The sequence below is a fragment of the Oncorhynchus gorbuscha genome, linkage group LG05 (assembly GCF_021184085.1).
Source record: "Oncorhynchus gorbuscha isolate QuinsamMale2020 ecotype Even-year linkage group LG05, OgorEven_v1.0, whole genome shotgun sequence".
Lineage (NCBI taxonomy): Eukaryota > Metazoa > Chordata > Actinopteri > Salmoniformes > Salmonidae > Oncorhynchus > Oncorhynchus gorbuscha.
The window spans coordinates 61,199,772-61,217,519 of record NC_060177.1 but is presented as its reverse complement, the minus strand read 5'-3'; the positions used below and the strand labels follow the sequence as shown (position 1 = coordinate 61,217,519).

At 42.3% G+C, this 17,748-nt stretch overlaps 1 protein-coding gene across 1 annotated transcript in view; it reads right to left on the bottom strand.

Annotated features, from left to right (window-relative positions):
• LOC124036240 (transmembrane protein 132D-like) overlaps window positions 1-10,040 on the bottom strand; it is a 58,611-nt gene extending 48,571 nt beyond the window's left edge. The window contains exons 1-2 of the mRNA XM_046350542.1: window positions 9,503-10,040; window positions 393-1,278 (exon numbers count right to left, since the gene is read on the bottom strand). Coding sequence (XP_046206498.1) covers window positions 393-1,278; window positions 9,503-9,575 — 959 coding nt within the window. The 5' untranslated portion in view covers window positions 9,576-10,040. The remainder of the gene's footprint in view (window positions 1-392; window positions 1,279-9,502) is intronic.
• Window positions 10,041-17,748: the final 7,708 nt, after the last annotated feature.

Below are 17,748 nucleotides of genomic sequence, written 5' to 3'. Positions count from 1 at the left end.
TCAATTCTCAGTAAGACTGCTAACATCTATAATATTTTCTGAGAAATGCTTTAATCCACATCAAATCTAATTTCCTCCAATATTCCCTTATTTCTAATGGACAGTTTGGGAACGTGTGGCTAAATGTAGAAGATAAGTTGGGCTACTGTGCAATACATCAAAAAATAGGGTTAGTTGTTAACCAATTAGAACCACAGTGTGCTACAGGACAGTTATTGGTCTGATAAAGCACTTCACTATAGTTGTTTCCTATATGTCATAGGGAAATAGTGGCATTTGGAATTATGCATTTTTAAGATAACTTATTGTTTTAGAATACGTGACTTGACATAATAAAAAGTAAAGTAGGTTAAGTATGAGTGAAAACATCAATCATGTCATATGAGACTCACCGCAGAGTGAAGTTCTTCAGGGAGGAGGAGCTGGCCGTGAGGATGTTGAAAGTGGCGATATCTTTCTTCAGGGGTTTGGAGGAGGTCTGAATGACAACGGCCTTTCCCAGCTTGAGTTGAGACACAGATGCAGCTCCCTTGGGCACCTGAAGGAGGCGTACACTGCCGATTCTTTGCATTGGAGTAACAGGGACGTACTCAGCCTGCTGCTGCTGCTCTGAGCTATCCCAGCGGCCCCCATCCCACTCCCTGCACTTCCCGTAGGCACTGGGCCGGGCCTGGTAGTACAGCTCTACTGTGTTGCCCTCTGTTAGGTACAGCCTCTCCCGGCTAGAGCTCTCTGCTGCGGGACTAAACCAGCTGGCTACAGGCTCCAGCTCAGCCATGCAGGTGCCCCTCTGACCTCCAAGGGCACAGGAGCCCCTTACCTCCTGGGTCTGCCAGAAGGCAAACAACATCACACAGGGCAACTCATCATTTAATCCCTCTGCTCCCCTGTCCCAGTCCCTCCCAGCCACATAGAACAACACCTGCACCTTGGGCATGGATGAGTAGACCCGGGGGGTCAGCACAAAGAACTGGACCTTCCAGTTATAGGTGAATACCCCCGGGGCCCGGAACAGCTGCACAGACTGGATCAGGTCTAGAGGGACAGGCTGCTCTTTGGACAGGGGCCCATAGCTGGCGTTGACAATAGGCGGCCGGCTGGCTCTCAGGATGACAAATGGCTGTGTCTGTGTCTGCAGGCTGGAGTTTCTCATGATGTCCTGACCGGTCTCCTTCAGGAAGAAGCAGTCTGCATCTCGCACCTGGTAGTTGACTGGAAGGAACACAGGGAATGGCAGAGAGCTCTTGGTGTTGTCTGACATCTCCTGACTGTTCAACTCTGTGGGAAAGCAAGAGACAAAACATTACCCCAGGTTAACAGACATTGTTGTTTTGAAGACATGTAGAGGAAATCAATGTTTATCATTTTGGATGGACTAGTGAGTCACTAGACCCTTAGCCTCTCCTAATAGCCTACGCCTTGGAATTTACAACCTTCTGGCTACTCTCCTGCTTCTCTAAACTCTATCTAACACCCCTTCATGATCAGGGTCAGGAGTTCTACAACATGGTCCATTGTTTCTTGGTTATATCAAGAGGTCAGGAATAATTCAAGGCCTTTATCATTATTAATCTGAACACAAAAATATCCTATAAAAATAGTGGTTCAACAGGAAATACTAAAAAGAAACCATGCAGAAAAGTCCAGGAACTAGACTTGAGGCAAGCTGATCAACTGGATGTGACCTCGTCATTAAAGTGAAAGGGCTAGCACTGACCTTTTACTTAATCTTTGAATTCCCATGACACAGTAGACAATAGGGCCTTTATATTACAAATTATAGCAGGAGCAGCTTAAGGTTATTACAGTGTGATGCAGTGGCCCGGCACACTGGTGGGACAGCATCAGAACAGACTCCATTGCCATTATATCATCCATCATCTAGATCAAGTCAATCCCATTATCAATGTGATTTCAGCTCAAACCATTAACGTAAAACAAGGTGGCAAAGTAGCAAGCAATAACATCTACATGATCTGATGACGTGAAAACAAAACAAATTATACTGAACAAAAATACAAATGCAATATGCAACAACTTCAACGATTTTACTGAGTTACAGTTCATATAAGGAAATCAGTCAATTGAAATAAATAAATAAAGTCCAAATCTATGTATTTCACATGACTGGGCAGGGGAGCAGCCATGGGTGGGACTGGGAAGGCATAGCCCCACCCACTTGTGAGCCCAGCCCAGCCAATCAGAATGGGTTTTATTACAGACAGAAATACTCCTCAGTTTCATCTGCTGTCCGGGTGGCTGGTCTCAAACAATCCCATAGGTATAAAAGCGGGATGTAGGGCTCCTGGGCTGGCGTGGTTACAAGTGATCTGCGGATGTGAGGCTGGTTGGATGTACTGCCAAATTCTCTAAAATGACATTGGAGATAACTGTGGTATTGTGTTGTGTAACAAAACTGCACATTTTATAGTGGCCTTTTATTGTTCCCAGCACAATGTGCACCTATGTAATGATCATGCTGTTTAATCAGCTTGTTGCTATGCCACACCCGTCAGGTGGATGGGTTATCTTGGCAAAGGTGAAATGTTCACTAACAGGGATGTAAACAAATTTGGCAATATTGTATTTCAGATCATGAAACATGGGACCAACACTTTACATGTTGTGTTTCTATTTTTGTTGAGTACAGTTACTGCTTTGTTTTCTGTATGTTATTGCCTTTGTTTCCCACACAGGGCAGAATTGTAATTTTGGGTGTTTGGAGTAGCGTGAGGATGTCGAAAGAGACAACAGCATGAGAGCCCTTTGATCCAGCCTAAAAGCATGAGGGTTGCGGCATGTCTGTCTCTCTGGAAGTGAACTGGGCACAGGTCCGCAGGCCAGCATCCACTCTCATTTTGCGGCCATTTTGATAGATTACACAGATTATGGCAGCTGACCTGAGGCTGCACTGTCAATGGGAGGCTAATTGGCCTACTTGGTGTGTGTGTGTGAGTGAGAGAGTGAGAGAGAGAGAGAGTGAGAGAGAAAAGCACCAACTGCCTGGTATATGCTCATTACCGGAAATTATCTCACAAACTGTCAGTTAATAATTAACTGTCTGTTCAAAAATAATGAAACCAAGTCTATTATCCTCTTAAGGGTAGGCCTATAGCTTGCATTGCAGAATAAAGTCAGATGCTTGTTCATGAAAACTGGGCACATTCGGTTCTGCCAACAGGAAAACCTCATCCAAAGACTAGCCTAAGAGCCCTGCAATGTAATGTGATTCTATTCATCATGAACTATGACAAACTAAGAATACACAATGCATGCATCACATACCACTGTGACAAGTCAACTATTTGTAGATATCATCAACAATGTCCCTCTTGACAACTATTCTTGATCCCATAACTGTCATAAACTTGTGCTTACCACAGAGTTGACTAAGATTACAGACAATTATCTGCATCTGTAGAGACACATATGTTTTAGTTCTATTTGTCAAATCATGACAAAAGATGACAGAGAGAACGGCACATCTGTCACTGGATTGTTGATGGCTTTTTTCCTGAGGAGGAGTGTCACGCCCTGATCGGTTTCACCGGTTTTTGTGATTGTTTCCATCCCCCTCCAGGTGTCACCCATCTTCCCCATTATCCCATGTGTATTTATACCCGTGTTCTCCGTTTGTATGTTACCAGTTCGTTTTGTTTGTCAAGTTTACCAGCGTTTGTCCTGTCAGCGCTTGTCTTTTCCAAGCCTCTGTTTTTCTCGCCCTCCTGGTTTTTGACCCTCGCCTGTCCTGACCCTGAACCCGCCCGCCTGACCACTCTGCCTGCCCCTGACCCTGAGCCTGCCTGCTGTCCTGTAACTTCGCTTCTGTTGAGATTTTCGTAAATTTAACTGAGTCTTGTCCCTCATGGTCTGTGGCGTGTGACATCCCTCCTTCGCCTGCTTTTATCACTGAGCAGCCATCGTACGGAGGCTGTGTACTCGTTGGAAAGCTTTACAAGGTCAGGGAAACACAACGGAGCCATGTCTACGTAGCAACAATCCAAAGAGAAACACAAATGGAGTTTTTTTTCTCTCCCACAGACATGTGTCTCAATCATTTTCTGTAGGAGAAGGCTGGGTCTGGGGCCTGGGCTTGGGCTGTCTCCACCAGTGGCCACTGACAGACAGATGTGCTGTTTAATACCAGAGCTGGCAACATCTCCCACCGCTGTGAATAAACACTCACTGGGCCTTTTCTGCTTCTTTGCAGGAGGGAGATGTGCTGCAACTATTCTTCCACACCGATCTTGACAAACCATTTCTGTATGGACATCGGTTAGCACACTGGGGCATTGTCATGCTCCAGAGCTCCCGAGTGGCACAGTGTTCTAAGGCACTGCATCTCAGTGATAGAGGCGTCACTACAGACCCTGGTTCGATTCCAGGCTGTATCACAACCGGACGTAATTGGGAGTCCCATAGGGCGGAGCACAATTGGCCCAGCGTCATGAGGGTTTGGCCAGGGTAGGCCGTCATTGTAAATAAGAATTTGTTCGTAACAGACTTGCCTAGTTAAATAAAACATTTGAAATATGAAAGAGCCTTCCCCAAACTGTTGCCACAAAGTTGGAAGCACAGAATCTTCTAGAATGTCATTGTATGCTGTGGCATTAAGATTTCCCTTCACTGGAACTAAGGGGCCTGGCCCAAACCATGGAAAACAGTCCAGACCATTATTCCTCCTCCACCAAACTTTACAGTTTGCATTATGCATTCTAGCAGGTAGCGTTCTCCTGGTATCCGCCAAACCCATATTCGTCCGTCAGACTGCCAGACGGTGAAATGTGATTCATCACTCCAGAGTATGCATTTCTACTGCTCCAGTGTCCAATGGCGATGAGCTTTACACCACTCCAGCCAACACTTGGCATTGTGCATGGTGATGTTAGGCTTGTGTGCGGCAACTCAGCAATGGAAACCCATTTCATGAAACTCTCGACAAACAGTTATTGTGCTGACGTTGCTTCCAGACGCAGTTTGGAACTCGGTAGTGAGTGTTGCAACCGAGGACAGACGTTTTTTACGCGCTACGCGCTTCTGCACTAGTCGGTCCCATTCTGTGAGTTTGTGTGGCTTAACACTTCGTGGCTGAGCCATTGTTGTTCCTAGACATTTCCAGTTCACAATAACAGCACTTACAGTTGATCGGGGAAGCTCTAACAGAGCAGAAATTGAAAAGCTGGCATCCTATGATGGTGCATGTTGAAAGTCACTGAGCACTTCATTCTACTGCCAATGTTTGTCTATGGGGATTGCATGGCTGTTTTCTCGATTTTACAGTATACACCTGTCAGCAACGGGTGTGGCTGAAATAGACGAATCCACTAATTTGAAGTGGTGTCCACATACTTCTGTATATATAGTGTATATGCTGCGCCTATACTGTATATCCATCCTCACTACCCATGATGAAAGCCAATGCACAACTGAATCCATATACCGAGCGCAGAATTATATGCTGTTAATCAAATCTATTTTCCAAATTCTCTAGGTGATTCCAAATGAAAATATCTGTGAATAGGTAGATGTGTACAGTGTGAGTTTATCTTTAGGGAATAAGCACTTGCATTAAGCAATAGTAATAACAATTTAATAATAATATATTAGATATGAAAAAGCAGAGAGAGAGATTTTCAGAACTGATGAAATAAGACGAAGGCAACTTTTAAACATAATGAGTCTCTTTTCTCAGAATAAGTTACTACTTGTGAGCCTGTTAGATAAAGCAAATAATGAGGGCATCAGAACGCTAGGAACAGGGAGCCTGACAGGACTACATATGGTCCTGTGTTCTAATGTTGGGGGTAAAAACAGTACCACAGTACCATTAGCATCAATGGACACAATGAAACATATAAGCTTGATTCAAAAAAAGTGAGGAGACTAAGGCAAAAGCTAATTAATGACATGGCTATAAGTGTCTTTAGGTCTTGGCATTGTTCCCAGTAGAGGTACAGCTGTCAGCTGACCAATTTCTGGACAGCACAGTACTGCTCAGGCATGAGAACAAGGTATCTTTACTTACAGTACTATTACAGTAGGCTATTGGTTGTTACTAGGAAACAAAACATTACCAATGCTGTCATTGTATGCTATTGTCAGTATTATATTGAGACAACTAGCATACAATACATTGTCTCTTTTAATACAGACTTACAAATCACGCTCTGACAAGTTATTCAACTTGAGTTTGTCTTGATGGAACCCACTGATTTGGGGTGACCACACACCAAACAAACCTTGCCTATGATGCATGGTGTTTGAATGACCAGTAACAGTTTGCCTGTTCCTTTTCTTCTGCAATAACATCTTGTTTGTATGCAGGTAAGTGTCTGTTCCTCCATCACTAAGTACATTGTGTGTGCAACCCCCATGCATTCTAATGTGCTAAAATACAATTCAGTAATTTAGCAGACACTCTTATCCAAAGTAACTTACAGTAGCAATTATGGTTAAGTGCCATGCTCAAGAGCACAAACAGGTTTTTAATCTAGTCAGTTTGGGGATTTGAACCAGCAACCTTTCGGTTACTGGTCCAACACTCTTAACCGCTAGGCTACCTGCCATTTCCATATATTCAGAACAGCCTGTAAGTGATCTGATTTCCAATGACTTGACGGAGCCATGACACAGACATCTCACTTATTCCACATGAAGTGGTGAAGAGAGCCTGTGTTTAGGTCAAGATGTTGTTTACTTCCATAATGGCAGTGTCCTCTCCCCAGGGCAAAGGTCAGGCATGACCTAAGCATTTCAGGGACAAAGCTCTCCTAATAGAAATGGTGGCTTACTCTTGAAAAGACCCTATGTCCCTGCAACTGCTACATAAACATACAAATGAGATAGAGCACTGATCAGATTTGTACAGAAAGAGAGGGGAGGGAGGGAGATGCTTAGGCCTGTGTTGGGATTGGTAGAGATTGCTATATCCAATGAGACTCTTAAAGCTGCTTTTAAAAATCTGTTTTATCAGGATTTCACCCTTTTTATTATCTCTTTATCCAGTCTGTTTATTATAATTCAGGAGGGCCACATCGCCTGGAAATAGCAGTCTTTGAGGCAGTTAAAAGCTTTTTAGCAAATGCCTTTGTGATGTGGAATATTGCTGGGTTTGTAATTAAAGTCCACAGGGTCTTGTCCATTTCCTTACTGAGGTGATGTGAATGAGCACTGAGTTCTGGACTAGCTCTGCTGGACACTGTCACTACACTTAGGGAATGAAAGCAATTTAAATGTTTCATGTGTGTCCGTTTCATGAGTGGAACGTGCCCCTCCCTTGCACTAACTCGTTTGACTTATCACATATGCTGCTACTGCTTATTATCTATCCTGTTGCCTCGTCACTTTAACCTTACACACACACACATACACACACACACACACACACACACACACACACACACACACACACACACACACACACACACACACACACACACACACACACACACACACACACACACACACACACACACACACACACACACACACATATATACATATATATATATATATATATACACCGCTATTACCTCGTAACCCCTGCACATTGACTATGTACTGGTACCCCATGTACATAGCCAATTATCATTACTCATTGTGTATTTATTTCTCATGTTATTGTCCTTCTATTATTATTCAATTGTTTTCTCTGCATTGTTAGGAAGGGCAATAAGTAAGAATGTCACTGTTATTCTACACCTGCTATTTATGAAGCATGTGACAAATAACATTTTATATGATTTAAAGTGCACAAACTGGTGATACTCCAATGTAACAGAAGTGCTGGTACACAGTACATCCAACACATACTCTAGTGCTCTATTTTAACAAGCCTAACATAATGGTATATCTCAGCGCTACTTAACGCAGTGGCAAGTCTTAGTGCTGGTGGTATAGGTGCCGGGGTGTGTCAGGCTTCAACATAGAAGCAATTGGTTTTAACATGAAAATATTCGTCTACACACATAGCATTCGCATTTCGAGAATGCACTGCATGTTAGAGCCATGGACAATTGGACATTGGCCAAACATTATAATAAGATTAGCTTACAGTACCATCGCCTGATATGGCCTGTTAGTGACTTTGCCACGTGAAAGATAAACAAATGAACAGGCAAATAGCCTAAACTACAAGAGGATTCAGCACCAAGGCCAGGGATCGGAATTCCCGCGATTTTACAGTTGGGTGCAACAGATGAACGCAGAAGATGCATTTTTTGTAAATGATAAAAAGGACAAACAATAAGCAGTCTATTGTTAAGTTTATGTTCCTAAAAGGCCTTCCTACAGTCACGGACACCTTTCATTCAATGTGCATCACAGATCGGCCTAATGAGTCCATACTTTGCACAGAAGCTGCATGGACAAATAATTACGTTCAACATAAAGAAAAAACATGAATGTCTGTTGACTGTTTTGCTGCTAATTATATTTGAATAAAACATTGGTTATATACTACTGATTAGGTTATTGTGCTCCTCTGTTGGCAAAATCGATGGCATAACTAATTGCATTACTGCTAAAAACCAGTTTAAATATCACCAGTAGCGCTGCTTGAAATTGGCACATTGGCGCATGTTTTTAAGGACACACCTTTCCAACCTAGCGCTATTGAGTTTATATTAAACAGGCAAATTAACCGACCCTGGCGCCACCATTGGAAAATAGCAGAGTGCTGGCTTTTACAAGTCGAAATTGCCAGAGCATGCATTTGGCGCTGCCATAACGCCAGACAGAAATTGAGGTTAGCGAAAAACAAAATTCACATCAGCAATGTTACATCAGCACAAATCAATAAGATCAACCCAAAATCAAATTTAAAAAACTGTGATTACCATGCTCTTTGGAGTAGGCTAATTAGGCTAAAGTGGACCTACTGTAACTTGGTAGGCCTACCGTATCTTGGTAGGCCATTTGACTGATGGCTTGGTCAGTGTGTATGTCAATTGCAGTCATAAAAGTACGGTATATAATTTAAGGAAACTATTAAGTTGAATACATTTTGAACCACAAGGGTAACAGTGGTTATTTCAACGTTTCACAAACTCGGTCCAGAGGACCCCAAGCGGTGCACGTTTTGGTTTTTGCCACAGCACTACACAGCTGATTCAAATCATCAACTCATCATCAAGCTTTGATTATTTGAATCAGCCGTGTAGTGCTGTGGCAAAAACCAAAACGCGAACTCCTTGGGGTCCCCAGGACCGAGTTGGTCTATGTTGTGTCATCAACATCTCGATCATAATTATATTATAAAGATACAACACAAACATTTAAGAAGCTACTAGTTTGATATTATTTTATAGGAAATAAACTAGAATACACGTCTAGACTACTCATTACATTTACATTTACATTTAAGTCATTTACCTCGAACAACACCATAAAGAGTCTATAATTAAAAACATCCATGGAATAGAGCAAAATATAATCTAAATGAATATAGGTATATGCAGACAATCACTCAGGCTAGTGTTCACTTACAATAAAAGGCACATACCTTGGGTGACAACTGTGACAATCGTCGCAAGGAATATCTGTAAAAACCTCCAGATATGAGAGTAAATGCTCATTTTGGCTGTCACTTTATTCCATGTAACTTCCAGTCTCGGAGTTTCGTGAGTTTCAACAACCCAAGAAGAGTAGCTTGACTAGTGCAGGCTACAAAATCGCACCTGTACGAATACAGCCTTGTCTTGTGCACTCCGTGCGTCACATAAACTATACATTGAGCTATCAGAAACTGTCTCGATGGTGGAAAGGTTTTGCTTAACGAACTTGGAGACGTCCCGTCCCGTTAATCAGATAGCGATCAGCCAAGTTTCGATGTGCTTTTCTTTTTTCTTGTATTCCTTATACCGCCATACCGAATACGATTATTTGATACAGCAACTCCATCTGATTCATTTTGAAGTCCTTGCATCAGCTCTCAGACATTTACCCAACTTTGACCATCGTTGGGACTGACTGCGCTGAAATGTTCCATGTGTGTTCACAGATCACCGACTGCCTTGTGCGCAACCCCTTGGGGCACTAAAGTAATCATCTGTCACAACTCAATCCGGCCAGAGCACGTCTCGTCCAGTAAATTAAGCAGGAGACCATCACGATTTCATGTGATTCTAAATCCAGTGTAAGAAAGAGATGATAAGAGGATGGTGTAAACAAACAGCCACTACTGTACATGCTGCTAATTATAGTGATTAGTTGGCTATAGCTTGTGTTATTCCAGAACATACGTAATTTATTTGAGGCTCTCACAATGTACATGGGGCATTTTAAAAGTGTTTAGGGGTAGTGTACCCGTTCATTTAAATATGCTCACGAATGTAACTTTTCTCCAGTTATTGTGGCTTATGCAGTGGAATGTATTTTTTGTAATTTCAATTGAGTTTAATCAAATCACAGCAAATATTGACGGTTACTCTTCCTGCTTTTACTTTGCTCTATGGGTACACTCGCACCCATTATGCCACCAATGACCACATCGACATGAACACCAATATCCCGTTATTATTCTAGATACCTAATTATTCTGTTTGAGTTGACACATATAAACATCATATCCAGTTTACAATAACACGGAAAAGCGCGTGTCCCGGATATAAGAAACCCAGATCAGATGCCTGGGTTATGGTGATTTAAGACAGGATACGTGTAAATATCTTATCTTATTTACAGTCTGTGCAAGCTCAGTTTCGCATATCATGGGTGTTGTGTGATTATGTTTGGTCCAGTGCAAAATATTTAAATGTCATCAGTTTGACCGATTTTAAGGAAATTAAAAGCTGAGAAAACATGTTTATGATAACACTTCAATTCGTCTTGGGTGCATATTTTGTGCGGTTGAAATACTGTCTGCTTGCACAAAAGTGTAAAAGATAACACATAACACAAAGCATTGCGTTTTGACAAGAGATGCTGAAAGAAAGAAATCATATCTCTCCACTCCTGTTCCCGAAACAAAATTGACATTTGTTGTATAATTTCACTGCAAGAAACGCGTAATTCTGCAGGAGTTCATATTAAATTACGCTACATGTCAGAAGTGATAGGCCTACAGTCAGTGTCCACATTTCAGTTACTATTCCTATTAAACGATATTAATTTAAATGTGGAATATTCTGTTTATTCATGAATACAGGGATACTCATGAGCGGGATATCAAAGGTGCATGATTTTGTAAGTGACAGCAAAAGGAATATGATGGGCATGGTGGATATGATGCTCTCCATCCGTGATTGGCGCAACTATAAATTATCATTAGGTAAATGAGGCTGAACCCTTGTTGTTATGAACACCTACTGTTAAAGTTAAAGGGGTGGAATTCTAGTGCCCCCTGGTGGCTAAAGATAAGGAATTATAAGAACTCTACTGTATGTTGGTTGATTAGGAGTCTTTTAACATCCATATATTTCTTGCAGCAAGTTTAATAAGAAATTATCAGTGTCTGTACCTCATTGTGAAAGGGGTTCTCATATCATTAGAATGAAAAGTTGTCAAGAGTAAGAAAATGTCATTGCCATAATAAATGGAATTTAAACATTTGTATCAACAACAGTAAATGTTAATATTCCCCCTTTAACACTTTCGAAAGTGTTTGACTCAAGCCCCAGAGTCCGGTCTGTAGCGTGAAGTCACGAGCTCTGCTGGTTGGCAACTGCTTAGCCACCCTACAATAGCCGTGCCAAAAGCCCCATCTACCATAGAAAGCCTATGTAAATTACAATGTGCACCTATGCCGCCTTTGGCTTTGTTTACAACCCGTAAACTAGCTAGCTCAAGCAGAACATATGTACAACCAAAAATAGGCTACTAGTAATCTTAGGTCTGTGCTGTGACTGTTAACTAACAAGCTACTTATCTGCATGCCAGAGAAAGGACACTTATGACCGAATACCATAGTGTATATTTTATTTTCCGAAGAGAAGACACCCGACAGCAGAGGCTGCTTTTCATTTTGAGTGGACAGGCTTCACTGAAATGTTTAACCATGTCACGCATGTGCAGTGGACATTTCAAGCAAAGTTGCTCTATTGGGGAGAACATTTGATGGGTCTTGCCAGAAAGCCAATACTGAAGATGGGTGTTGTACCATCATTGACAGTGGATCTTGCAAGCGCTGATCATAAAGTATGAAAGTTTGTTGAGTATGACACGCAGACAACATTTTGGGAAAATCAGGGGGCTAACATCAAATCAAATGTATTTATATAATCCTTCATACATCAGCTGATATCTCAAAGTGCTGTACAGAAACCCAGCCTAAAACACCAAACAGCAAGCAATGCAGGTGTGGAAGCATGGTGGCTAGGAAAAACTCCATAGAAAGGCCAAAATCTAGGAAGAAACCTAGAGAGGAACCAGGCTATGTGGGGTGGCCAGTCCTCTTCTGGCTGTGCCGGGTGGAGATTATAACAGAACATGGCCAAGATGTTCAAATGTTCATAAATGACCAGCATGGTCAAATAATAATAATCACAGGCAGAACAGTTGAAACTGGAGCAGCAGCACAGCCAGGTGGACTGGGGACAGCAAGGAGTCATCATGCCAGGTAGTCCTGAGGCATGGTCCTAGGGCTCAGGTCCTCCGAGAGAGAGAAAGAAAGCGAGAAAAAGAGAATTAGAGAGAGCATACTTAAATTCACACAGGACACCGGATAGGACAGGAGAAGTACTCCAAATATAACAAACTGACCCTAGCCCCCCGACACATAAACTACTGCAGCATAAATACTGGAGGCTGAGACAGGAGGGGACAGGAGACACTGTGGCCCCATCTGATGATACCCCCGGACAGGGCCAAACAGGAAGGGCATAACCCCACCCACCACACCACTATAGGGATATCTTCAACCACCAACTGGGGGAGGGGGGGGGGCGCCAACCCAGACAGGAAGATCACATCAGTGTCTCAACCCATTCAAGTGACGCACCCTTCCTAGAGACGGCATGAAATAGCACCAGTAAGCCAGTGACTCAGCCCCTGTAATAGGGTTATAGGCAGAGAATCCCAGTGGAAAGAGGGGAACCGGCCACGCAGAGACAGCAAGGACGGTTCGTTGCTCCAGAGACTTTCCCTTCACCTTCACACTCCTGGGCCAGACTACACGCAATCATATGACCCACGGAAGAGATGAGTCTTCAGTAATGACTTAAAGGTTGAGACCTAGTTTGCGTCTCTCACAGACCATTCCATAAAAATGGAGCTCTATAGGAGAAAGCCCTGCCTCCAGCTGTTTTCTTAGAAATTCTAGGGACAATTAGGAGGCCTGTGTCTTGTCACCGTAGCGTACGTGTAGGTATGTACGGCAGGACCAAATCAGAGAGATAGGTAGGAGCAAGCCCATGTAATGCTTTGTAGGTTAGCAGTAAAACCTTGAAATCAGCCCTTGCCTTGACAGGAAGCAAGTGTATATTACTGGAGTAATATGATCGATTTTTTTGGTTCTAGTCAGGATTCTAGCAGCCGTATTTAGCACTAACTGAAGTTTATTTAGTGCTTTATCCGGAAAGTAGAGCACTGCAGTAGTCTAACCTAGAAGTGACAAAAGCATGAATTAATTTTTCTGCATCATTTTTGGACAGAAAGTTTCTGATTTTTGCAATGTTACGTAGATGGAAAAAAGCTGTCCTTGAAACAGTCTTGATATGTTTGTCAAAAGAGAGATCTGGGTCCAGAGTAACGCCGAGGTCCTTCACAGTTTTATTTGAGACGACTGTACAACCATTAAGATTAATTGTCAGATTCAACAGAAGATCTCTTTGTTTCTTGGGACCTAGAACAAGCATCTCTGTTTTGTCCAAGTTTAAAAGTAGAAAGTTTGCAGCCATCCACTTCCTTATGTCTGAAACACAGGCTTCTAGCGAGGGCAATTTTGGGGCTTCACCATGTTTCATTGAAATGTACGGCTGTGTGTCATCCGCATAGCAGTGAAAGTTGACATTATGTTTTAGAATGACATCCCAAAGAGGTAAAATATATAGTGAAAACAATAGTGGTCCTAAAACGGAACCTTGAGGAACACTGAAATTTACAGTTGATTTGTCAGAGGACAAACCATTCACAGAAACAAACTGATATCTTTGCGACAGATAAGATCTAAACCAGGCCAGAACTTGTCCGTGTAGACCAATTTGGGTTTCCAATCTCTCCAAAAGAATGTGATGATCGATGGTATCAAAAGCAGCACTAAGGTCTAGGAGCACGAGGACAGATGCAGAGCCTCGGTCTGATGCCATTAAAAGGTAATTTACCACCTTTTCAAGTGCAGTCTCAGTGCTATGATGGGGTCTAAAACCAGACTGAAGCATTTCGTATACATTGTTTGTCTTCAGGAAGGCAGTGAGTTGCTGCGCAACAGCCTTTTCTAAAAATGTTGAGAGGAATGGAAGATTCGATATAGGCCGATAGTTTTTATATTTTCTGGGTCAAGGTTTGGCTTTTTCAAGAGAGGCTTTATTACTGCCACTTTTAGTGAGTTTGGTACACATCCGGTGGATAGAGAGCCGTTTATTATGTTCAACATAGGAGGGCCAAGCACAGGAAGCAGCTCTTTCAGTAGTTTAGTTGGAATCGGGTCCAGTATGCAGCTTGAAGGTTTAGAGGCCATGATTATTTTCATCATTATGTCAATAGATATAGTACTAAAACATGTGAGTGTCTCTCTTGATCCTAGGTCCTGGCAGAGTTGTGCAGACTCAGGACAACTGAGCTTTGAAGGAATACACAGATTTAAAGAGGAGTCCGTAATTTGCTTTCTAATAATCATGATCTTTTCCTCAAAGTTCATGAATTTATTACTGCTGAAGTGAAAGCCATCCTCTCTTGGAGAATGCTGCTTTTTAGTTAGCTTTGCGACAGTATCAAAAAGGAATTTCGGATTGTTCTTATTGTCCTCAATTAAGTTGGAAAAATAGGGTGAACGAGCAGCAGTAAGGGCTCTTCGATACTGCACGGTACTGTCTTTCCAAGCTAGTTGGAAGACTTCCAGTTTGGTGTGGCGCCATTTCCGTTCCAATTTTCTGGAAGCTTGCTTCAGTGCTCGGGTATTTTCTGTGTACCAGGGAGCTAGTTTCTTATGAGAAATGTTTAGTTTTTAGGGGTGCAACTGCATCTAGGGTATTGCGCAAATCTAGGGTATTGCGGTTAAATTGAGTTCCTCAGTTAAGTGGTTTACTGATTTTTGTCCTCTGACATCCTTGGGTAGACAGAGGGAGTTTGGAAGGACATCAAGGAATCGTTGTGTAGTCTGTGAATTTATAGCGTGACTTTTGATGTTCCTTGGTTAGGGTCTGAGCAGATTATTTGTTGCAATTGCAAACGTAATAAAATGGTGGTCCGATAGTCCAGGATTATGAGGAAAAATTAAGATCCACAACATTTATTCCATGGGACAAAACTAGGTCCAGAGTATGACTGTGACAGTGAGTAGGTCCAGAGACATGTTGGACAAAAACCCACTGAGTCGATGATGGCTCCGAAAGCCTTTTGGAGTGGGTCTGTGGACTTTTCCATGTGAATATTAAAGTCACCAAAAATTTGAATATTATCTGCTATGACTACAAGGTCCGATAGGAATTCAGGGAACTCAATGTGGAACGCTGTATATGGCCCAGGAGGCCTGTAAACAGTAGCTATAAAAATTGATATAGTAGGCTGCATAAATTTCATGACTAGAAGCTCAAATGACGAAAACGTCATTGTTTTTTGTAAATTGACATTTGCTATCGTAAATGTTAGCAACACTTCCGCCTTTGCGGGATGCACGAGGGATATGGTCACTAGTGTAGCCAGGAGGTGAGGCCTCATTTAACACAGTCAATTCATCAGGCTTAAGCCATGTTTCAGGCCAATCACATCAAGATTATGATCAGTGATTAGTTCATTGACTATAATTGCCTTTGAAGTGAGGGATCTAACATTAAGTAGCCCTATTTTGAGATGTGAGGTATCATAATCTCTTTCAATAATGTCAGGAATGGAGGAGGTCTTTATCCTAGTGAGATTGCTAAGGCGAACACCGCCATGTTTAGTTTTGCTCAACCTAGGTCGAGGCACAGACACGGTCTCACTGGGGATAGCTGAGCTGACTACATTGACTGTGCTAGTGGCAGACTCCACTATGCTGGCAGGCTGGCTAACAGCCTGCTGCCTGGCCTGCACCCTAATTAATTGTGGAGCTAGATGAGTTAGAGCCCTGTCTATGTTGGTAGATAAGATGAGAGCACCCCTCCAGCTAGGATGGAGTCCGTCACTCCTCAGCAGGTCAGGCTGGGTCCTGTTGGTGGGAGAGTCCCAGAAAGAGGGCCAATTATCTACAAATTATATTTTTTGGGAGGGGCAGAAAACAGTTTTCAACCAGCGATTGAGTTGTGAGACTGCTGTAGAGCTCATCACTCCCCCTAACTGGGAGGGGGCCAGAGACAATTACTCGATGCCGACACATCTTTCTAGCTGATTTACACGCTGAAGCTATGTTGCGCTTGGTGACTATTTCATCCTAACATCGTTGGTGTCGATGTGGATAACAATCTCTATACTCGACAGTTTTAGCTTTAGCCAGCACCATCTTCAGATTAGCCTTAACGTCGGTAGCCCTGCCCTCTGGTAAACAGTGTATGATCGCTGGATGATTCGTTTGAAGTCTAATACTGCGGGTAATGGAGTCACCAATGACTAGAGTTTTCAATTTGTCAGAGCTAATGATGGGAAGCTTCGGCATCTCAGATCCCGTAACGGGAGGAGTAGAGACGAGCTCCGACTCCTTGCTTAATGGGGAAAACCGGTTGAAAGTTTGTCGGCTAAATGAGCGACACCGGTTGAGCATTCCTACAGCATTTCCCTCCAGAAACCGTGAGAAAGTTGTCCGCCTGAGTGGACCGTGCTAGGGGGATTTATACTAACATTACTATCTGTACTTACTGGTGGCACAGACGCTGTTTCATCCCTTCCCACACTGAAATTACCCATGCCTAACGATTGCGTCTGAAGCTGGGCTTGTAGCACAGCTATCCTTGCCGTAAGGCGATCGTTCTCCTGTATATTATGAGTACAGCGACTGCAATTAGAAGACATCATGTTAATGTTACTACTTAGCTTCGGCTGTTGGAGGTCCTGACAAACCATGTCCAGATAAAGTGTCCGGAGTGAAAAAGTTTAATGAAAAAAAAAAAAAAAAATATATATATATATATATATATATATATATATATATATATAAACAGTAATTAAAAAGTAATTAAAAAGTAAAAACCGTAAAGTTGTCAGGTAGCAAAGTAAGGTTGGCAACAAAACGCACAGCAACACTTAAACAAGTCTGCAACATTAGGTAATGCAACTGTGGCTGCTTTGAATGCTACTTGGATCAAGCGCCAATTAAACAGTAATTTAATGTAGATCTTCATGGATGTGTACAGGATTGGGGAGTAATGGATTACATGTAAGGGATTACAAAAAACCAGTAACTGTAATCCGTTACGTTACCAACAAAAATATTGTAATCAGATAACTGATACTTTTGAAAAACTAGATGATTACTTTGAGGATTACTTTTAAATTCAGAAAGGATGTTTGCGAAAAATCTTTGACACTTCTCTGTTTTCTCAATAACATTCAAATCAGCATTGAAAAAAGGCGCAATTTCAATTTGTTCCACCTGAGCGAGTCTGACCACAACTCAGTGACAACTATGATGACACACCAAATGTGTTTGATGGATCGCAGGAAAATAGCAGGGATAGATTT